Source organism: Bufo bufo, chromosome 9, assembly GCF_905171765.1.
Source record: "Bufo bufo chromosome 9, aBufBuf1.1, whole genome shotgun sequence".
Classification (NCBI taxonomy): domain Eukaryota; kingdom Metazoa; phylum Chordata; class Amphibia; order Anura; family Bufonidae; genus Bufo; species Bufo bufo.
Window position 1 is genome coordinate 175429457 of NC_053397.1, and position 24675 is coordinate 175454131.

Consider the following 24675-nt stretch of genomic DNA (forward strand, 5'->3'; position numbering starts at 1 on the left):
ACATTAGGGCCCCTGGAAAATGCCAGGGCAGTATAACTACCCCACAAGTGACCCCATTTTGGAAAGAAGACACCCCAAGGTATTCCGTGAGGGGCATGGCGAGTTCCTAGAATTTTTTATTTTTTGTCACAAGTTAGTGGAAAATGCTGATTTTTTTTTTTTTTTTTTTTTTCATACAAAGTCTCATATTCCACTAACTTGTGACAAAAAATAAAAACTTCCATGAACTCACTATGCCCATCAGCGAATACCTTGGGGTCTCTTTCCAAAATGGGGTCACTTGTGGGGTAGTTATACTGCCCTGGCATTCTAGGGGCCCAAATGTGTGGTAAGGAGTTTGAAATCAAATTCTGTAAAAAATGACCTGTGAAATCCGAAAGGTGCTCTTTGGAATATGGGCCCCTTTGCCTACCTAGGCTGCAAAAAAGTGTCACACATCTGGTATTGCCGTACTCAGGAGAAGGTGGGGAATGTGTTTTGGGGTGTCATTTTACATATACCCATGCTGGGTGAGAGAAATATCTTGGCAAAAGACAACTTTTCCCATTTTTTTATACAAAGTTGGCATTTGACCAAGATATTTATCTCACCCAGCAGACACCCCAAAACACATTCCTCAACTTCTCCTGAGTACGGAGATACCAGATGTGTGACACTTTTTTGCAGCCTAGGTGGGCAAAGGGGCCCATATTCCAAAGAGCACCTTTCGGATTTCACAGGTCATTTTTTACAGAATTTGATTTCAAACTCCTTACCACACATTTGGGCCCCTAAAATGCCAGGGCAGTATAACTACCCCACAAGTGACCCCATTTTGGAAAGAAGAGACCCCAAGGTATTTCGTGATGGGCATAGTGAGTTCATAGAAGTTTTTATTTTTTGTCACAAGTTAGTGGAATATGAGACTTTGTAAGAAAAAAATAAATAAAAAAAAAATCATCATTTTCCGCTAACTTGTGACAAAAAATAAAAAGTTCTATGAACTCACTATGCCCATCAGCGAATACCTTAGGGTGTGTACTTTCCGAAATGGGGTCATTTGTGGGGTGTTTGTACTGTCTGGCCATTGTAGAACCTCAGGAAACATGACAGGTGCTCAGAAAGTCAGAGCTGCTTCAAAAAGCGGAAATTCACATTTTTGTACCATAGTTTGTAAACGCTATAACTTTTACCCAAACCATTTTTTTTTTACCCAAACATTTTTTTTTTATCAAAGACATGTAGAACTATAAATTTAGAGCAAAATTTCTATATGGATCTCGTTTTTTTTGCAAAATTTTACAACTGAAAGTGAAAAATGTCATTTTTTTGCAAAAAAAATCGTTAAATTTCGATTAATAACAAAAAAAGTAAAAATGTTAGCAGCAATGAAATACCACCAAATAAAAGCTCTATTAGTGAGAAGAAAAGGAGGTAAAATTCATTTGGGTGGTAAGTTGCATGACCGAGCAATAAACGGTGAAAGTAGTGTAGGTCAGAAGTGTAAAAAGTGGCCTGGTCTTTCAGGGTGTTTAACCTCTTAAGGACATAGGGCGTACAGGTACGCCCTTGTGCCCTGGTACTTAAGGACACAGGGCGTACATGTACGCCCTGTGTATTTTCGATCACTGCCGTGCGGCTGGCAGTGATCGGAACCCGGTGTTTGCTCAAATCATTGAGCAGGCACCTAGGCTAAATGCGCGGGGGGGTCCCGTGACCCCCCCCATGTCGGCGATCGCGGCAAACCGCAGGTCAATTCAGACCTGCGGTTTGCTGCGATTTCTGAAGTTTCTGGTCCCCGCAGTCCCTGACCGCGGGGATCAGAAACTTTATATAACAAAAAAAAAGTTTTATTCACCCCCCCCCTGCACCCCCGAATGATTTTTATGGTGGCGGGAGGTGCAGGGGGAGGGTTGCGGGCGGTGTGGGCGGTGCGGGAGGCGGGCGGTGCGGCAGGCGGGATCGCGATCCCCCGCCCGCCTCCCCTTGTATAATCGTTGGTGTCTAGTGGGGATACCAGGGTGCCAGCACATTGCTGGCACCCTGGTATAAACGGCTGACATCTGCGATGCGATGTCAGCCGTTTAACCCTTTCCATACAGCGGTCCGTACGGACCGCTGTATGGAAAAGGTTAACAGCGCAGGGAGCTCCCTCCCTCTCCCATCGGGGGGCTGCTGTGCCTTTGCAGCCCCCCGATGGGGAGGGAGAGAGCCCCCAGAGAGCCCCCCGAGAGATCCCCTCCTTACCCTTCCCCGTCTGCGAAGTTCTGAGCAGTACTGAGCAGACGGGGAAGGTTCCCATGGCAACAGGACGCCTCTCAGGCGTCCTGCTGTCCATGGTGCTGAACAGATCTGTGCTGAAAGGCATAGATCTGTTCAGTGTAAGTAAAATACAGTACAGAACAATATATATTGTACTGTACTGTATTATACAGACATCAGACCCACTGGATCTTCAAGAACCAAGTGGGTCTGGGTCAAAAAAAAGTGAATAAAAGTGAAAAAAAAGTAAAAATCAAAAAACACATTTATCACTGATAAAAAATGAAAAAAATAAAATTCCCTACACATGTTTGGTATCGCCGCGTCCGTAACGACCTGATCTATAAAACGGTCATGTTACTTTACCCGAACGGTGAACACCATAAAAATAAAAAATAAAAAACTATGATGAAATTGAAATTTTGCCCACCTTACTTCCCAAAAAAGGTAATAAAAGTGATCAAAAAAGTCGCATGTACGCCAAAATTGTAACAATCAAACCGTCATCTCATCCCGCAAAAATCATACCCTACCCAAGATAATCGCCCAAAAACTGAAAAAACTATGGCTCTTAGACTATGGAAACACTAAAACATGATTTTTTTTGTTTCAAAAATGAAATCATTGTGTAAAACTTACATAAATAAAAAAAAAGTATACATATTAGGTATCGCCGCGTCCGTATCGCCCGGCTCTATAAAAATATCACATGATCTAACCCCTCAGATGACCACCGTAAAAAAATAAAAATAAAAACGGTGTAAAAAAAGCCATTTTTTGTCATCTTGTGTCACAAAAAGTGTAATAGCAAGCAATCAAAAAGTCATATGCACCCCAAAATAGATGCCAATCAAACCGTCATCTCATCCCGCAAAAAATGAGACCCTACTTAAGATAATCGCCCAAAAACTGAAAAAACTATGGCTCTTAGACTATGGAGACACTAAAACATTTTTTTGGTTTTAAAAATGAAATCATTGTGTAAAACTTACATAAATAAAAAAAATTGTATACATATTAGGTATCTCCGCGTCCGTGACAACCTGCTCTATAAAATTACCACATGATCTAACCTGTCAGATGAATGTTGTAAATAACAAAAAAAAAAACGGTGCCAAAAAAGCTATTTCTTGTTACCTTGCCGCACAAAAAGTGTAATATAGAGCAACCAAAAATCATATGTACCCTAAACTAGTACCAACAAAACTGCCACCCTATCCCGTAGTTTCTAAAATGGGGTCACTTTTTTGGAGTTTCTACTCTAGGGGTGCATCAGGGGGGCTTCAAATGGGACATGGTGTCAAAAAAACCAGTCCAGCAAAATATGCCTTCCAAAAACCATATGGTGTTCCTTTCCTTCTGCGCCCTGCCGTGTGCCCGTACAGCTGTTTACGACCACATATGGGGTGTTTCTGTAAACTACAGAATTAGGGCCATAAATAATGAGTTTTGTTTGGCTGTTAACCCTTGCTTTGTAACTGGAAAAAAAATATTAAAATGGAAAATCTGCCAAAAAAGTGAAATTTTGAAATTGTATCTCTATTTTCCATTAAATCTTGTGCAACACCTAAAGGGTTAACAAAGTTTGTAAAATCAGTTTTGAATACCTTGAGGGGTGTAGTTTCTTAGATGGGGTCACTTTTATGGAGTTTATAATCTAGGGGTGCATCAGGGGGGCTTCAAATGGGACATGGTGCCAAAAAAACAGTCCAGCAAAATCAGCCCTCCAAAAACCAAACGGCGCACCTTTCACTCTACGCCCCGCTGTGTGCCCGTACAGTAGTTTACGGCCACATATGGGGTGTTTCTGTAAACAGCAGAGTCAGGGCAATAAAGATACAGTCTTGTTTGGCTGTTAACCCTTGCTTTGTTAGTGGAAAAAATGGGTTAAAATGGAAAATTAGGCAAAAAAATGAAATTCTCAAATTTCATCGCCATTTGCCAATAACTCTTGTGCAACACCTAAAGGGTTAACGACGTATGTAAAATCAGTTTTGAATACCTTGAGGGGTGTAGTTTCTTAGATGGGGTCACTTTTAGGGAGTTTCTCCTCTAGGGGTGCATCAGGGGGCTTCAAATGGGACATGGTGTAAATAAACCAGTCCATAAAAATCAGCCTTCCAAAAACCAAACGGCGCACCTTTCACTCTACGCCCCGCTGTGTGGCCGTACAGTAGTTTACGGCCACATATTGGGTGTTTCTGTAAATGGCAGAGTCAGGGCAATAAAGATCCAGTCTTGTTTGGCTGTTAACCCTTGGTTTGTTAGTGGAAAAAATGGGTTAAAATGAAAAATTAGACAAAAAAATGAAATTCTCAAATTTCCTCCCTATTTGCCAATAACTCTTGTGCAACACCTAAAGGGTTAACAACGTATGCAAAATCAGTTTTGAATACCTTGAGGGGTGTAGTTTCTTAGATGGGGTCATTTTTGGGTGGTTTCTATAATGTAAGCCTCGCAAAGTGACTTGAGACCTGAACTGGTCCCTAGAAATTGAGTTTTTGTAAATTTCGGAAAAATTTCAAGATTTGCTTCTAAACTTCTAAGCCTTATAACATCCCCAAAAAATAAAATATCATTCCCAAAACAATTCAAACATGAAGTAGACATATGGGGAATGTAAAGTCATCACAATTTTTGGGGGTATTACTATGTATTACAGAAGTAGAGAAACTGAAACTTTGAAATTTGCAAATTTTTTTCAAATTTTTGTTAAATTAGGTATTTTTTGGTGCAAAAAAAATTTTTTTTTTGACTCCATTTTACCAGTGTCATGAAGTACAATATGTGACGAAAAAACAATCTCAGAACGGCCTGGATAAGTCAAACCGTTTTAAAGTTATCAGCACTTAAAGGGACTCTGGTCAGATTTTCAAAAAATGGCCTGGTCCTAAGGTGTAAAAAGGCTGAGTCCTTAAGGGGTTAAGCACTGGGGGCTGAGGTGGTTAAAGGGGTTTTCCAGTAAAAATTTATTTTTATCTAATGCTCGCAGCCTGACTCCTAAAACATAAGATTTAGGCCTCATGCACACGACAGTGTTTTTTCACTGTCAGTGATTTGGCTTCAGTGGTCCGTGTCCGATTTTGCTTCAGTTGTGTTTCCTTGTGCCTTCCTTTTTTTTTTGTCTGACAGGGGGGGAAAAAAGGAAGGTTAATGAAAAGTGTAATTTTATTGCACCAAGGTCTTGTAGAAAAAAACGGATGCGGACACGGACGACATACCAGTTGTGCATCTGTTTTTTTTTGACGAACCCATTGACTTGAATGGGTCCGTCCTCTGTTTTCCACTGACAAGAATAGGACAGGTTATATTTTTTGGACGGACTGGAATCACGGATCACCGACGCGGAGAAAAAACGGAGGACTATCAGGTTTTTTTTCACAGGTCCATAGAAATGAATGGGACCTCCGCTAAACTGTGAAAAATGACGGAACGGACGCGGATGCACACAACGGTCGTGTGCATGAGGCCTTATTCTTACCTGCTCCCCACCGATCCGGTCCTTCGCACTGCCTCCATTTTGTCCAATTTCCAGTCCCCATGCAGTGCGTAGGCGTGGTCACATGCTCTGCTGCAGCCAATGACTGGCTTCAGAGGTGATGTGCCGCTTGTGGCAACGTCACTGCTGAAACCAATTATTGGCTGCAGCAGAGCATGCCATGCCCATGCAACGCCGGCTGTAAACACCCTGGGGACCAGAACACTGACGCAATGGAGGCACAGCAGCGGGGAGCAGGTAAGTATGATTCTTCTGTTTCAGGAAGCATTCGATAAAAAGTCATTATTACATCAGTAGAAAACAACCCAAAAAAATGTAAATGCCAGTTGTAAATTTTGAGGAAATTTCGATTCCTTTAGCCTGGGATTTGTGCAGGTCCTCTACGCCAGGATCCAGCCGTGACAGACATCTGACCTATAGGGAACATCAGTGGGTCTAGAGATGGGGAGGGAATGTGCCAATAGCAGAAGGAGACAGAGGTCATTTATATCATGTAGCTTATTTATATCCATCTGATAGTCTGCCACCCGCAGATACCTTGTAGGTTTTGAAGTAAGGCTACTTTCACACATCCGTCATGGATCTGCAAAAACGGATCTGTTACAATAATACATCCATCTGCATCCGTCATGAACAAATCCGGTTGTATTATCTGTAACATAGCCAAGACGGATCCGTCATGAACTCCATTGAAAGTCAGTGGGGGATGGATCCGTTTTCTATTGTCAGTGAAAATGGATCTGTCCCCATTGACTTGGGGTCCGTTCTCACGTCAGTATTTTTACCTTTCCAGATAAACATTCCTTTTTTTTTTTTTTTTTTTTTTTTTTTGCGGATCCGTTTTTCAGTACAACCTTCCGTTTTTTTTTACTAAAGTGCTTCTGAATTCGTTTCGTGTTTCCGTTCCGTTTTTTTTCATCCATTTTCCTGTCAACGGATCCGCAAAATCGGATGACATTCGGATGATTTTGTGCATGTCATCCTCATTTATGCGGATCCATTGACTTGAATGGACAACAGACCCGAAAAACGGACAGAAAGTAGGACAAGCTTTAATTTTTTTTTTTTCAGGATCCGCATACTCGAAAATAGGAAAACGGAACGGATTCCGTGATTCGGACAGCACTATGATTTGTGTTTTCCTAATTTTTGCAGAGGCTATTGAAATTAATGGATCCGAAAAAACTTTCCGATTTTAAATTGGAACGGAAACGGAGTGTTATAACGGACGTGTGAATGGACCCTTACATTGTGTGCCAGGACGGATCAGTTTTGCTCAGTTTCATCAGACGGACACCAAAACGCTGCAAGCAATGTTTTGGTGTCCGCCTCCAGAGCGGAATAGAGACGGAACGGAGGCAAACTGATGCAATCTGAGCGGATCCTTTTCCATTCAGAATGCATTAGGGCAAAACTGTTCGGTTTTGGACCGCTTGTGAGAGCCCTGAACGGATCTCGCAAACGGAAAGCCAAAACGCCAGTGTGAAAGTAGCCTAAGGACACCATTGTGACATACAGACAATAAATAAACCTGCATGTGTCTCACTCGGGATTTATCGTTTAGCCATATTCACAAAGCTGAGTTTTCTTGTTTTGTCTACCAGGAAGAAGTGTTTCCATATCCAGATATCAGCAAGGATGAGCTGGAGGAAATCAATCAGCTTGTAGGACCCGTGGAGAAGTTCTTCAGTGAAGAAGGTGAGACGATGGCGTTGGCTTATTTTCTTGAGTGTAGTATTTCTTAAAGAGCCTTTGTCAGCATGATCAACCCTATTGCACCAAAGATACTACTTGGTAAAGTTGATTATGCTTAGTAAAGCGATAATTTTCTTTTGTCTGTGTTTTACAGCTGCAGAAATATCTGTGTTTTTATTCACATGCAAATGAACGCATTTGAGCATTGGGCTGGACTTCAGCATGGTGAGGGCAGAAGCAGCAGATGCAATCATGCACTGAGAAACAGGGCTTGAGCTAGATATGGGGAGTATTATATAGGAGTATCAGGAAAAGTAAAATATATCCTAGAACAGTGTCATAACATGATATATACTTACTGAGAGCCGAGCAAGTACAGCATTACTTGCATCAGGCCATTTTGCTAGGCAAACCAGTAAGATTTTAATTTACACCTTTTATTATGTGTTAAATGAGGGAGATAAAAATGAACTCAAGAAAAAGTTTACAAGTCTCTTTTGGGATTGGAACCTGAAACCTTCTATATGGAAGGTAGAACACTTATACCTCCAGGCTATAGACCTGTTAGCTTAGAAAGCTAATACTGCTTTCTCAGGTATATATGAGAAACATGGTTGCATCTGCTGCTTGATGTCTATCCCGGTCAGTCAAGGAGAGGGGAGTGTGCAGGAGCATTACAAAAGCAGAGCTCCAGGGACTCCGTCCTGGCCCCTGGTGCTGAATGTGCTCTTTTGCATATCAATAGAACACATATATGTCTGCAGCTGTTTACCATGCAGGCAAAAAAAAGGATTGATAATGCTGATTAAAATGATACCTATCAGGTAGTATGCCTGCTTTAATGGGGTTGATCATGCTGACAGAGGCTCTTTAAAGAGAGGTCTGTCACCTCCATATGGCCATATACAGTGCTTACATGGCTCTGTAGCACACCTATACAGGATTGTAACAGTACCTTTTGTTCTTTTCTTTAGACTTGCACCAGCAGGAAAAACAAAGTTTAATTCATATGCAAATGAGCACTCGCAAATGTGCCCAGGGGCGGCGTTCAGTGTGTTGGTGCCCAGGCTGCTCTGCCTTCTTTTCACTTTACTCCTCCCCAGTCTCTGCCTGCCCGCCCTCCAAGTCTCTTGCCTCATCGAGGTGACAGACTCCCTTTTAAATCACATTTCTCGCTCGTATCATTGGGGGACACAGAAGACCATGGGTATAGCTGCTGCCACTAGGAGGCGACACTAAGCAAAAAAGTGTTAGCTCCTCTTCTCAGCTATACCCCTCCTGCAGACACTGAGCCAATCAGTTTTAGCTTAGTGTCCGTAGGAGGCAGACATGTTTTCCTGCAGGTCTGCCAAAGATTTTTTCTTTCTTTCTTTTTCCGATCGGACTACAGATGGCCTCCAACTACCTGTTTTCCCCACACTTGAGGGGGGAGACCAGTGGGTCCTCAAGCCCGCTGCTTGTTTTCCTCTGTTACCCGCCAGCTACAGTGTCACCTTGCTGCTACTTCCATAAGTCCCCCCTGTTAGCGGTGTAGTCGCCCTCCCCAAGGGGCAGCACACTGAGGAAGGTGACACTGCTGGAATCAGGGTGAGCAAAAACCATATAGGTAAGTATTGCCTACTGTTCCCTGCTGGCCACTGTCACCCCTTCCCCCAGGGGTTAACCTTCCTCCCCTCCTCCCTGTACTGGGTTCTGGGGGTTAACCTGCTGCTGGGTCCCCTTCTCCTGTGTTCTCTAAGGTGAACACAGTAAAATGTTTTTTTCCTCAAAACCTTGGCCTCTCACCAGGCCTCAGTCCGACTCCGGTCCCCAGCCCCCTCACCTTCCTCCAGGCCTGGTGGTACTCCAGCGCTCGCAGGCCTCCTTGGGTGGCTGCTGTTTTCTCTCACTGGACGTCGGTACGCCTGTTCCCGACCTTCTTTGTTCGGAGGGAAAGATCCCCCTGACTCTCCCGCTCCTCCATGCTCTGCTCTCCCATCTTGAAGTTGGCCCCACCTGTACGCGAGGCCCCGACTCTGCAGTCTACTATGCCGTGTTCTCCCAGAGTGTTTGGGGGCGGGGACTGTACCCTCAAAGCGCAAAACTTTTGCGCCAATATCTTTGGCCCACTGAGCTCTGCCCTCAACCTACTTAACCCCCTTCCTTGCCCCAGTGCTTCTGTGGCTGGGGGAAAAATAATTACCTATCACTCTTAAAAGGGTTGATAGGATTGGGGCTACATGTAAATGCCACAGCTATTATTATTATTAACCCTTGAAGCTCCGCCTCTATTTTGGGCTTAGTTCCCATTGCCCTATAGCAGTGTGTGACCAGGTTGTTATTTTAGTGCTTGTAGTGCCCCACGTTCAGGCTTACACTGTGTCCTCTCTATAGCTACAGCGGAGCCAGTGGCGCAATGGATAGGCGGCATGCTTGCCCTGCCACTAGCTTCTTACGACTAGGATACTGTACATCCTGTAGCATTACGCCCTTCCATAGGTGGAGTAATTGCACTACCACTGTATAATGTACAGACTGTAACATTACACTCCATCATAGGCGGAGTACTTGCACTACCTCTGGATACTGTACACAGCCTGTAGCATTACCCCCTTCCATAGGCGGAGTAATTGCACTACCATGGTATAATGTACAGCCTGTAGCATTGCTCGCCTTCCTTGGGCAGAGTAATTGCACTGGATACTGTACAGCTTGTAGCATTACCCTCCTTTCTTAGGTGGAGTATTTGTGCTACCACTGGATCTTATTCATTCTGTATCATTGCTCTTTTTTCATAGGCAGGGTATTTGCACATGGAACCCTATACATCCGGTAGCAAGGCCTCTTTCCATAGGCGGAGTATTTACTTCACCACTGGAGATGCTGTAAGTCCTGTACCATTACCCTCCTTCCATAGGCAGAGTATTGGCACTACCACTGGATCGTATATTCCCGGGAGCATTGCCCTCCTTCCATAGTAGGTGTATTTACACTTCCACTGGGTACTGTACATTCTGTGACATTATCCTCATTCCATGGAGTAGTTGCGCTACCACTGGATCCTATACAGACTGTAGCATTACTCTCCTTCCTTAGGCGGAGTAATCGCACTTCCACCAGAGATTATATGTTCTGTCGCATTACCCCATACCTGCACTAATCCTGGTTATCTTGTGTCCTGTTGAATTTCCACCTTCTATAGGTGGACTAGTTGCACCACAATCGCATACTGTAGATCCTGTTGCATTACCCTCCTTCTATTGACCGAGTAGTTGCACAACCAGTAGTTTCTGCACTACCCGTGGCATCCTCGGTCTTTCCAAGGTGTTGACCCATGACCTGCCTCTCCTCGCACCTTGAGTCCCCATGCGGAGCATTCTAATTTTGTTGTTTTTCCTTGGTATGCTTGGCGTCCACACTCTTTCAGTAGGTGAAACGTCTGCATGGGTTGCCAGTTTTCTTTCTTTCCTGGTGGAGTTTTGTGCTACCAACCGTTCATGTTGGCTACTGCTGTTTTGACCTGATTTTCAGGTGGAGTCTCCCCTCTGGAGAGGCCATGGGTGCTGGTATGGCCTCTCTATGAGGCAGTCTTTGCGCTGGCAGTAGATTTTTGGGCTACTTCTGTTTTGTGGCTACTACTGTGTGACCCTCTTCCCAGGGGGAGTTTTTGCATTCTTCCTTTAAAGGGGTTATCCCATCATAATGATCACTGTTAAATCTGTTAATGATTTGACAGTGATCATTTTTGTAAATATATTTGATTAACAAATTCCCACCCCACAAATTCATCCCCACTTACCTCATTGTTGTCATTCGGTCTCCCCTGGTTACGGCCACCGCTCTTCTCCAGAATCCCGGTGGCCGCGCTTGTGCAGAAGACTCCTTCTTTTCTCCCGGCTGGGCCGCTCGCTGTCCTGAACGCGCACGCTGCCGAGCATGCGCGATGGTGACTACTTCCCGGCCAGAATAGTACAGAGCCGCGAGCGCGCACGCCAGCTCTGTACTATACTGGCCAGGAATAAGTCACCATGGTGTCAAGATTGGTCATGTCCGCAGTTGCCTGGTTCTTGGTATCCAGACACCATTTTCAGTTTGTTTTCAGGGGGGTCTTTTCCTGGGGTGTTGATCCTTGGGTATCACCTTCCTTAGAAGTCTTCTGGGCCCAGGCTATGTTTTCTCTCTCCGGTATATTCCGTAGTTTCTCCGTTTGCTCTGGAGCCTGACTTGTTTTCATTCTTGTCCATCTTGTGGATATTCGGTCTGCTCTCCACTTCTTCTGAATTCTCCTAAGCCGTGGCTTATGTCCCCGGAGCTGTTCTTCTGCCCAGCCGGGGCATCTGGGTGTTCAGCCACTCTCTGGCTGGCCTTCCTGGGCATGGCTCTCCCTGTCCTTTTTCAGGGGTCCGGATGTGTCCTCCTCCTGCAATTCTATGTGGGGCCTTGTTCCCTCCGCATGGTACTGCTCTTTAACGTCCCATGGTCTTCTGTGTCCCCCAATGATACGAGCGAGAAAGTAGGATTTTTGTCTTAACTGTAAAATCCTTTTCTCGCTGAGTTCATTGGGGGACACAGCTCCCACCCCGTAAGTACATTGCTGGCTCTCCTTGATGGGTCCCTCCGGTTCTCGATTCTTACCCATCTTTGCCTTTCTTACTTTTTATTGTTTTCTGTTGGCTTGTCCTACTGCTTTCGTACAAACTGATTAGCTCAGTGTCTGCAGGAGGGGTATAGCTGAGAGGAGGAGCGAACACTTTTGTTAGTGTTGCCTACTAGTGTCTCCCCCAATGAACTCAGCGAGAAAAGGATTTTACAGGCAAGACAAAAATCCTACTTTTACATCTAACATTTCCTTTTGTTAATTGTTTAAAAAAAGCAGTTTGAGCAATAATAATTATGGCCACTGTGACAGAATACAGTGGAGAGGTGGACGGGCAGTGGGACATCATAAATGTTTAAAATAAATGTACTCATTTAATAACTTCTGTGCCTCTCACGTGCTTAAATGTGGTCTAGAGGATTTTGTAGGATTTTTTTTCTTTCAACGTTTTCAGTTAATGTTATATTTTGTATTTTGCAGTTGATTCTAAAGCGATTGATCAAAATGCCAAAATACCTCCTGAAACACTGAAAGGATTGAAGGACCTTGGGCTGTTTGGCATGCAGATTCCTGAGGAGTATGGTAAGTAGAGGATTCACTTGGGTCTATATGCAGCTCCTCTCATAATTTCTTCTTTCCCCATGTTACAGTCCTGGTTATGAACATTTATTCGGATGATGTATATGCAAATTAGAGGTTTGTCTCGGGACGTAATGTAATTTATCTCCTCACTGGAGTATAGAACAGCATGCCCCAGTACACACCTGTCATCACCTTACTGTAAGATTTGCTCATGCATTTCAAAGATCTGTTACCAGATCCTCCAGTTTTTATTTAATTTTAGGTTTTTAATTTATTTTTTTCATCTGAAATGATGGCTCATTTTATCATTTAGTGCAGTGTATCTCTTGTGGACTTATGAAGGAAACCTCTCATCACAAAATATTCCAATCACTTCTTAGGCAGGAGTAGATATGTATTAGGTAAAGTGTATTCTTAATTTGGGAGTCTAACCTCTTTACATCTCCTTTAGGATATTATCAGTTTCTAATATTTCTGTAAATGCCAGGTTTCTTTCTATAACTGGGCTGTGTGGGTAGACTCTTCCTAGTGTGGACCATTTAGATGTCTTTCACCTGCATCCATGTCTTCCAGCTTCATCTCCCCTTCCACTCCTCCCTCTTCAGTTCAGGAGATTCTAGTAAATATATCTTCCCATTTTATAACTTTTCTTCTTCATATTCCTTTTTAAACCAGGGATGGCCAACCTGTGGCTTTCCAGCTGTGTGTAAGCTGATAGCTGTAGGCCGTCTGGGCATGCTGGGAGTTGTAGTTTTTCAACAGCTGGAGAGCCGCAGGTTGGCCATACCTGTTCTAAACATTGAAATGCAACTTGCCACTAAATAAATATATATATATATATATATATATATATATATAAAGGCTGCACGATATGGGAATTTTGTGCGATTGCGATTAGGGCCCTAAAAATTGCGATAACGATGTGCGATCCGATATTTTAAGGGAATTGTGCTAGAGGTCTATTTGCTTGGATTTTCCCATATAAGCCGCTGACGCGGCTGGGTATGACATAGTTATGGGGGATCTGTGGAGGACGCTGTTATGTGGGGGATCTGTGGAGGACGCTGTTATGTGGGGGATCTGTGGAGGACGCTGTTATGTGGGGGATCTGTGGAGGACGCTGTTATGTGGGGGATCTGTGGAGGACGCTGTTATGTGGGGGATCTGTGGAGGACGCTGTTATGTGGGGGATCTGTGGAGGACGCTGTTATGTGGGGGATCTGTGGAGGACGCTGTTATGTGGGGGATCTGTGGAGGACGCTGTTATGTGGGGGATCTGTGGAGGACGCTGTTATGTGGGGGATCTGTGGAGGACGCCGTTATGTGGGGGATCTGTGGAGGACGCCGTTATGTGGGGGATCTGTGGAGGACGCCGTTATGTGGGGGATCTGTGGAGGACGCCGTTATGTGGGGGATCTGTGGAGGACGCCGTTATGTGGGGGATCTGTGGAGGACGCCGTTATGTGGGGGATCTGTGGAGGACGCCGTTATGTGGGGGATCTGTGGAGGACGCCGTTATGTGGAGGACGCCGTTATGTGGGGGATCTGTGGAGGACGCCGTTATGTGGGGGATCTGTGGAGGACGCCGTTATGTGGGGGATCTGTGGAGGACGCCGTTATGTGGGAGATCTGTGCTATGACACATAGCATCTTATGCTGGTCCCCCTCATGGCCCTATGTGTCCCCTCATGTGTCCTAAACTGCGCACATAACTGGCTTTGTGTGTAAAGTATTTTACTAGTGTGTGAAACAATCTCTCTCCTATTGATTACATGGCCGCCTCTGTACTCACTGTCACCATGAATGCACTGCAGCGAGCGGCAGCGAGCTGGCCGGCGCGTGACTGACGTCACTTAGTAACGCTCCTCCCACTTCAGGAAGCAGGAGCGTTACTAAGTGACGTCAGTCACGCGCCGGCCGGCCAGCTCGCTGCCGTTAGCTGCAGTGCATTCATCGTGACAGTGAGTACAGAGGCTGGACCTGTTATCAATAGGAGAGAGATTGTTTCACACACTAGTAAAATACTTTACACGCAAAGCCAGTTATGTGCGCGGAGCCCCTTCATATATAATCGCAGCATTTTCGGGTCGGCCATATCGCATTTGCCAATTATTGCGATTCGATTATTTTTTCGATTTATCGTGCAGCCCTAATATATATATATTATATTATATACACTTTTAACTTTAACAAATGTATAAAAACTATTTCAAGTGTGTCATGACACCTTGTGTATGTGTTATGTCATGCAGGAGGCCTAGGGTTATCAAACACAATGTATGCTCGACTAGGAGAGATCACGTCGCTGGACGGTTCAATAGCTGTAACTCTGGCCGCTCACCAAGCCATAGGGCTAAAGGTACGATATAAATGAAATGCTATGACCTCAGTGGACCTAACTGGCATCTTGTCTGGTGCCCTGGAGAGACGGCACTAAGACATAGGTTTATTTGATTTTGATTGTAACTTGCCTAGTGATTTGTGCATTTAAAGAGGACCTTTCACCGCTCCTAACATGCCTGGTTTAATAGCGCCATGCATTCCCCACGTACTAACAATTCTGGAGCCTCTATTCTTATGGCTCTATGTTGTGCCATTCCTTTCTTATTTCTACTAGAAGTTATGAATGAATTGCTAGCAGTCTGCAGTAAGGGTACAGAGGGCAGGTAACCAGTTGGGGGGGGGGTGTACCTGCACAGTCTGAAAATGGCACCACTGATTGGATAGAATGAATCTGTGCAGGTACACACCCCCAACTGGTTACCACCCCTCTGTACCCTTACTGCGGACTGCTAGCAATTCATTCATAACTTCTAGTATAAATAAGAAAGGAATGACACAACATAGAGCCATAAGAATAGAGGCTCCAGAATTGTTATTACACGGGGAATGCATGAAGCTATTAACACAGGAATGTCAGGAGTGGTGACAGGTCTTCTTTATGGTAAAATAAGAAACCAGTGACTCAGCAGTTACATGTCCTCTCAGGCTCCTGGTTGTGGCTTTACAGCTGTTGGCAGCTGAAGATACTGTTTTGCATTAGTGGCACCAGGGATACCAAGCAATTGGTACTAATGTCAGAACCATATCGCTCTGTTACATCTGATTTTAGTAGCACTTTTGTTCTAGAAATTTATTCAGTGGAATTGTAATTCCAAATGTAACGTCACATCTTTAATTCCCAGCCTCCAAATTCAGCCCTTTTAATATGAGAAATATACCGTATTGTTCCAACTATAAGACACACCACAGGTTTAGAAAATCCGAAAAAAATAAATACATTTCTACTTATTCAACATTCTCTGTGGTTTAATGAGGTGTACGGCCTGATGAAGGGACCTTCCACAACAGTTAAAAAAGAAAAAGAAAAAAGTAAACGTGCACAGATATGTACGGATATAGCAGAGTCAGTGGCGACTCTAGGAATAATATATAGGGGGGGCACAAAGATACCACAGTCAAAAATGGGGGGGCAAAAACAAAATAAGTATATATAAATAAGATTACAAAATACCAGAGAATTGCGGTATGCAGGGATACATTTATAATAAAACTATTTACTTACAAAAGAAGCTGTTCAGTCGTCTGCTGAGCCGTCCTCTGCTTGCTTCCGCGGATTCTTTCCCCTTCTTTCTGTCTCTCGTCAGTGCGCAGGCGCACTGTTATGGTGGATCTGTGGAAGACACACTGTTATGGGGGCATCTGTGGATGACACTGTTATTATGCCTCTCATTAGCCCCCATATGCTGCCTCTCATCATTAGCCCCCATATGCTGCCTCTCATCATTAGCCCCCATATGCTGCCTCTCATCATTAGCCCCCATATGCTGCCTCTCATCATTAGCCCCCATATGCCTCTCATCATTAGCCCCCATATGCCTCTCATCATTAGCCCCCATATGCCTCTCATCATTAGCCCCCATATGCCTCTCATCATTAGCCCCCATATGCCTCTCATCATTAGCCCCCATATGCCTCTCATCATTAGCCCCCATATGCCTCTCATCATTAGCCCCCATATGCCTCTCATCATTAGCCCCCATATGCCTCTCATCATTAGCCCCCATATGCCTCTCATCATTAGCCCCCATATGCCTCTCATCATTAGCCCCCATATGCCTCTCATCATTATCCCCCATATGCCTCATCATTAGCCCCCATATGCCTCATCATTAGCCCCCATATGCCTCACCATTAGCCCCCATATGCCTCACCATTAGCCCCCATATGCCTCACCATTAGCCCCCATATGCCTCACCATTAGCCCCCATATGCCTCTCTATTAGCCCCCTTATGCCCCCAGCAGCCACATTTTTTTATAAAATAAAAAATCACTTACCTCTCCTGCTCCTGGACGCCGCCTGCCTCTCCTCAGTCGACTCTGTGCTCTGAACTGGCGCGCACAGCGTGAGGTCACAGAGCGCCCTCACGCTGTGCGCAGCCCTGCACAGCCGACAGCCGAGGACCAGGAAGTGGTGAGTACAGAGCGTTCACCACTTCCTGGTCTCTCGGTTCTAATGAGCGCTTCCATAATGGAAGCGCTCATTAGTATTCACCTGGGGGAATCAGCGGGGGGGCAACCGGGGGGGCAAAGGACAACATAGGGGGGGGATTGCCCCCCCTCGCCCCCCCTAGCGACGCCACTAAGCAGAGTTAACAGTCACACTTGGAGTTCTCACATCTAGTTAATGCGTTATTACTGTTAATTCAACTGCATCTGTGTGTGTGTGTGTGTGTGTATGTGTATATATATATATATATATATCACATAGTGCTACCCTTTGCTCCCTGGGTCACAGGTCAAAGGTGATTAAAGGGATTCTGTTACCTCGTTTTAGGTCATAGAGATGCGGACATGCACGGCTAGATCGCTGCTAGCATGTCCGCAATATACCTGTCCTATAGGGCTGTGTTCTTGTGTTTAAAAAATGATTTTATAGATATGTAAATGACCCTGATAAGGTGCCCAAGGGGCTGTACTAACCTTCTTGATGCCCAGCCACGCCCCCCTGTGAAGGAGCCCAGCACCGCCTGCGTCCTCCGAATCTCCTACTAGCTCACAGTTAGATTGCCGTAATCTCGCGATGCGAGAGCTCGCGCATGCGCAGTGTCGGTATAGTGTTCCTTCCCTGTGCTGGCATCAGGAACTGCGCATGCGCGAGCTCGCACATTGCGAGATTACAGCGATCTAACTGTGAGCAAGGAGGAGAGTCGGAGGATGCAGGTGGCGCTGGGCTCCTTCACAGGGGGGTGTGGCTGGGCTCCAAGAAGGTTAGTACAGCCCCTTGGGTACCTTACCAGGGTCATTTACATAGCTATAAAATCATTTTTAAACGCAATAAAAGCACACAGCCCTATAGGACAGGTATATTGCGGACATGCTAGCGGCGATCTCTGTAAACTAAAACGAGGTGACAGAATCCCTTTAAGTTCTTTCAAGAAAGCACGAGGTAATAACATGTAAGTCATGCTTGTAAAAGTAATAGAGGAGAAAAAAACAAAAAAAAACATTCTAATAGAGAGCCACCCAGTGTACCCCATAAGTGCCTAGAATATGAGGACACTCTCAGGGGAGGTTTGCATTAATAGCTTTCCAGCTGGCTTAGGTCACAGACAGTTGAAGTGGAGGGATGCTTTAACCAATCATATCTCTGTATTGGGACCAAGTATAGACATGGTCTTGTTTGGAAGCTGACAGTCTAAGCTTTAAAACAGGATTAGAACCATAGCTTTATCTCCACTTACTTATCAGGAGATATAGCTGGTTAAAATTGAGTTGGGAAAGAAAGCAGGGGAAATCTGCTTTCACTTTCACCTGCTATCATTTCTGACCCATGTCTATAGCTGCTCCAATTCGGAGGCATGAGTGTTTAAAGCAGTCCTCACCCTGCTGCCTGACACTGAGCACTCTCTTCAGAGTGTCATGGTTGCTTAGGCGACCAAGGTGAACTTCAGCCCCGGCAAAATCACCAATAGAATTCAAGTTGACCGAATGTAAATTTTAATTAAAGGGAACCTGTCGCTAGTTTTATGCTGCCTTTTCTGAGGGCATCATAAATTGATGACGCAGACCTTGAACAAAAGACCAGGTCATTTAATTGAATTTACCCAGGTATTTTATAAAATGAGTATACAGAGCCGAGCACTGGAGTCTTTACACTGCCTGAGCACAAGAGTCCTCGCTTTCATGAGCTCCCGATTCTACCTGTCCCAGAAGCACATTCAGTGTATTGTGTGGAGTCCAGCGCAGCATAAACTGGTAACAGTCTGTCTTTGATTGAATAGTCTGCTTATATACAATTTATAATGTGGGGTGTGCTGGATGAATGGCAATGAAGCTATACTATCTGAAAAAAGTCAATAGTAACCAGTCCATGTTCCACTCCCCTAATGTGTTACAGAAAATAGCTGAGAGTTGGCAGGTTGTTAAAGGGGTTGGCCAGTTTCCTATGTTGATAACCTATCTTCAGACTAGATCATCAATATCAGATCTAATAAGCAAGCAGGCCATGGTAGTCAGTGAGGGGGGGGGAGGGTGTTTGCATTCGATTTATATGATAAAACATGTTCATTTAACAGTGGTCAACCAATATTAACCGGACAGATTAATATCAAAAACATCGGACCCCCAAGGAGTCATAATAATCACCAAAAAAATGAATGATAATAACTTACATATGTATGAAGATCCAAACAACTTTATTGTAAGTATATATAAACATATAAACAATACATACATATATAATAAAACGGGCAGCACAAGGCGGGACACACAGATGAGGAGCAGGACCCAAGGAGAGGCCGGGAGATCGATGCACGAAATAACAGGGAAAAAGAATGCTAGCTGAAGAGCATACCTCAAAACCTCATAGCAGCAACGCCCCAAACAAAGTGCAAAGGAGGCGATTGTAGAGATTGAGGTTGAAATAAAAAGGACAAAGTATAAACATACCCTGGATGGTGCAGAGATCTCTCGGCCGACTCCTGACCCAACGCCGTTTCGCCAGCAGATCTGGCTTCTTCCGTTGGGTTACCATCCAGGGTATGTTTATACTTTGTCCTTTTTATTTCAACCTCAATCTCTACAATCGCCTCCTTTGCACTTTGTTTGGGGCGTTGCTGCTATGAGGTTTTGAGGTATGCTCTTCAGCTAGCATTCTTTTTCCCTGTTATTTCGTGCATCGATCTCCCGGCCTCTCCTTGGGTCCTGCTCCTCATCTGTGTGTCCCGCCTTGTGCTGCCTGTTTTATTATATATGTATGTATTGTTTATATGTTTATATATACTTACAATAAAGTTGTTTGGATCTTCATACATATGTAAGTTATTTTCATTAATTTTTTTGGTGATTATGTTCATTTAACAGCAGAATCGTGTAGGAATTTGTTTATTTTCCTTCCAAAAATGAAAATGCACAGAATATTGGTATAAGTTATCGGCTATCGGCCTGAAAGTTCGTTCACAGGTTATCAGTATCAGCTCTAAAAAAAAAAAATCCATATCGGTCGATCCCTAGTGCCAGCAGTCAGCCCCCACTGATCTGATATTGATGACCTATCCTGAGGATAGGTCATCAATATAAAAAAAGCAGACAACCCCTTTAAAGTCAAGAGGGGTTTCAATTTTGACAAGAGAAGGTTTTGCTCTGCAGTGCTGGATACATCAGACAGTGAATAGCATTGGTTCCTGACAGATCCCATTGACGTTTTTCTGGGCTCCTCCATGGTACCCATGATTTGATGGGAAAATAATGCCGCATGTAGTGCTGTTCTTCTTGTCAAATTTGACCTACACTCCAAACAGATGTGAACAGAGTCTAACTCATAATGAGTCCTTTTATTTTTATTGCTGATGAGATGCTGGTTTCCATGGGCAGCTCCTCTAATGTTTTCTTTCTGCATTACTGTTCCCAAATGAAGCCCAGCATGCCTGTGTGATATCTGCTCCGTGGTGAATTAATAAGCCGTATTCCCATCATCCTTTATTTGCGCTATTGAAATCACATCCAATTGATTGCCTGCACTGGAACCAATTTTCGGCTTTCTACATTACTACTATCTCAGTGTCCTACGTGTATTACATTGTTGATAATGGGGAAAACCAATCTCCAAGTATAGCTGAGGCCTAAATGATAATGACTACAACGCCCTTCAGACCGGTCCTGGAGGCAGTTAATAGTCCTTCTCTCTGTTTCTTTGATGTGCCTGTGTTCACCTTGTCATTCATGTGTTGGGTTATGACGATGGGCTGATGGAAATGTGATATTCCTCTCGCTTGTCTTCTCTAATAACACAGACATTTGATTTTATTATGATTGGCCGAGGGATGGGAGATTATCCCGTGTGAAGATTTGTAGACCTACTTCTGCTTTATTGTCTTTTCTTCAGGGAATACTGATTGCTGGTAATGACGAGCAAAAAGCAAAATATCTGCCTAAACTGGCATCTGGAGAACACATTGCTGCGTTTTGCCTCACAGAGCCTGGAAGGTAATGTTGCTTTTGCTCGGCTTTTGCATTTTTTTTTTTTCCCCCTGAATGTTTGACTACAAAATAAGGAAGAATTTACAGGACCGTTTCATTTCTAGGAATCCGCAGTAAATTTGGATAATTGTAGTAGAATTTGCTAGGGGACTGGCGTGTACAGGAAATTTCTTGCCACTGATATGTTATAGCCTTCCTATATGTTATGGGAACCCCCCCCAAATTTAGTAGCAGGTGTAGTTAAAGGGGTTGTCTCGTCATGGACAATGGGGGAATTTCGCTAGGATATGCCCCCATTGTCTTATAGTTGCGGGTCCCACTGCTGGGACCTGCACCTATATCGAGAACGGAGCCCCGCAAGTTGCTGGCTGGAGGACTCCCGTCTGGCATGCGCGGCCCCCGCTCCCATTCATTTCTATGGGGCCAACGGAAATAGCCGAGCCAGCTCTCGGCTATTTTCGCCGGCCTCATAGAAAATGAATGGAGGGCGGCTGCGCATGCGCAGAGTGCCCTCCTTCACTTGCAGGGCTCCGTTCTCGATATAGGTGCGGGTCCCAGAGGTGGGACCCACACCTATAAGACAATGGGGCTATATCCTAGCGATATGCCCCCATTGTCCATGATGAGACAACCCCTTTAATGTACACCAGTGGAATGCATTGAAAGGACTCATGCACACATAATGGAGAGGACTCCAGGAGAAGGCCTCTCTATGCATTCCACTGCTGATGTGTGGGGGAATGGGTGTGAGTATCAACATACAAATTACTGATCTGTAGCCAGCAACAATTGTTCTTTACATGTATTATAGAACCTAAAGGGGTTACCCCATGGTTATTGTAAAAAAATAGAATCCTACATAGTCTAGTTAGTACATGACAACCTGTCCCTAACAAACCTAGAACCAGCCCTGTACCTCACATGGATCCAGAGATCTCCACATTCATTGCTCAGCTAGATTTATATCAAGCTGAAAGCTCAAGGGGAGTGTCCTTTCTGCTGCAGCGGGTGCCAGTTGAAGGATAGAACTGAGCATGTGCTTCCATCTCAGTGAGCAGGTCAAAGAAATTAGAAAAAGAGGAAGCAGCAGGTGGCGCTGTACAGATAGCTTTCATTTAATAACTCGGTAGCTGTAATAAAGTTTTAATTACATGCAATTACCAAAGTATTCAGATCCAGGTGCTGGTTTGAAAACTGTAGAATATTATTAGTGGGACAACCCCTTTTTAATAGGGCTTTCCAGAATTGACAGATGCCCTTTATAACACATTGTCACACCAAGCCCTCCAGGTGTCATCCCCTATATATAATGTAGTTATAGGGTACATCCAGGGGTTATCTTATCTAAAAGAAGAATGGAGGGAACATATGGCAACTCTGTGTGGAAGGCATTAATATAGAAGGGCAGTCCAGAAATTGTGGGGCAAAGAGAGATATTGGAAATAATTGCCAAAAGAGTAAGTAGGAAGGTACAGTAGAGCAGGAAACAATGAAACAGGTTTGAACGCTGGAAGTAGCCACAGAAAACAACTATGTGCATGAAAGTAAAAGATTGTGGTCAACACCATAGGAAGTGAAAGGACTTGTCACACTCAGACATTGGGGGCATATCGCTAGGGTATCTTTAGAACGGAGCCTGCAAGAACGCCGCCCTCCATTCATTCCTAAGGGAGCGCCGACTATTTTCAGCAGTTCCATTGAAACAAATGGGAATCGTACCACGCAAGCGTGGCCACCGCTCCATTCACTTCTATGGGGCTGATGGAAATAGCTGAGCCAGTACTCGGCTATTTTCAGTGCACACACATAGGAATGAATAGAGGGCAGCTGCGCATGCGCCCTCCTTTTTCATCCCACTTACTATTACTTTCTGACACAAAAATGCTAATGCCCTGAAAATTGAGATAGTCCAACAGTCAGATGTTAAAGGGAATCTGTAACCCCAGTTTTGGAATCTACAGTAATACATGAGTAGTACTGAAAATAAGGAGTCCAGATCATCATTTTATATTTTCCTATTGACCCCGGTTCCCCCGCTGTCAGCTCTCAAAACTGCACTGAAATGCACCGTCCGGACTGCAGTGCTAACATAATGGAGAGGACTCCTGTGCGCATGCACTGCAGTCCTGACCATGTATTTCAGTGCAGCTCTGAGCGCTGACAGCGAGGGAACTAAGGGCAGTAGGAAAATAATAGAGATCTGGACTCCTTATCTGCAGGACTACTTATGTATTACCGTAGAGAGTGGTCCAAAATTGGGGTGACAGATTCCCTTTAATGATGTTGGTGCCAACATCCCCTTTTGTCTGCACCTGTCCCGCTGAACATGAAAAAAATGACTTGCCCGCAGTCCTACCACTACCCTGTTCCAGGCTGCTTTTGGTTCCTGCTATGACTGGGTCCCATGCACCTGCTCCTAGAGGCTCCGTTCTCCCACCTCATGTCACGCCCTTCTCATTTTTTTAATATTTTTTTATTCTTTATTTAAATATATACGGATAACAAACCGTGCATCAGCAAAGTAGATAGAATACATTGAGTACGTCAAAGATAATGCACTACAATGAGAGGTCATCATTTTACAGTCATCTTAATAAAGCCTGCTGGCAACTGTAGTATGGGGTGAAGAACCCCGTTGAAAAAGGATCTGATTTGTCTAAGCAGGAACCTTGCCGGGAGATATTGATGAAAACGTACTCCTGGCCTCAGAAACAAAAATGCCCAGGAATGAAATGACATACTTGTAAACATATTGAAAGGTGCTTCCAACAAACATATAGTGATATAAGGAGAACAAAACTTTGACGGACAATGAACACAGGGGGAAGGGGGGGGGGAGCATAAAAGAGTACAAGGTTGATAAGTTCAGCTTCTCAGGACAGTAGGTTCTGAAATTCCTGGGATTCCTGGAAGGAAAACCAGGGGACCCAAGCATCAAGGAAAGCTTTATGCTTAGCTCGTAGCTGCGAAGTAAGTTCCTCCATTCTCCGGATCTCCTCCACCTTTTGGATCCAGCAGCTAATTGTCGGAGGCAAGGAGAGCTTCCACCTCGCAGGGATGCATGACCAAACCGCTATCACCAAGGAGCACAGACAGGTCTTACGAAGCACACTCATTGGGAGATCCGATAGGAATAATAAAAATAAACCAGGTGTATTCGGTACCGTAAACCGGAAAATTGAGGACAATGTTTTATGGATTGACTGCCAAAAAGGACAGATTTTTGGGCATTCCCAAAAAATGTGTAACATTGAACCCATGGAGTCACAACGCAAGCAAACAGGGGACGCAGATGGGAACATTTTCTGTAATCTGACCGGAACATAGTACCATCTGGACATTATCTTATATCCCGCCTCCTGGAACCTACTCGCCATGGATGACCTGTAGAGCAGGCAGAATAGTTTTGACCAGTGATCAGGGGGGGGGGGGGGGGGGAGTCTACTCCCAGGTCTTGAGACCACTTCGCCACATATGGGGGCAGGTAGACCTGTTGAGGAGCCACCAAGGACTGGTAACATTCAGATAGGGAATGTCTGTAAGCGCCCGACCCAACACAAGCTTTCTCAAAAGAGGTAAGAGACCTGTCAAACCCTGCGG

At 44.5% G+C, this 24675-nt stretch overlaps 1 protein-coding gene across 1 annotated transcript in view; it reads left to right on the forward strand.

Moving 5' to 3' along the window:
* The window catches only part of ACAD9 (acyl-CoA dehydrogenase family member 9), a 69633-nt gene that overhangs the window by 13794 nt on the left and 31164 nt on the right, over window positions 1-24675 (forward strand). The window contains exons 2-5 of the mRNA XM_040407492.1: window positions 7345-7438; window positions 12492-12593; window positions 14846-14952; window positions 20981-21081. Coding sequence (XP_040263426.1) covers window positions 7345-7438; window positions 12492-12593; window positions 14846-14952; window positions 20981-21081 — 404 coding nt within the window. The remainder of the gene's footprint in view (window positions 1-7344; window positions 7439-12491; window positions 12594-14845; window positions 14953-20980; window positions 21082-24675) is intronic.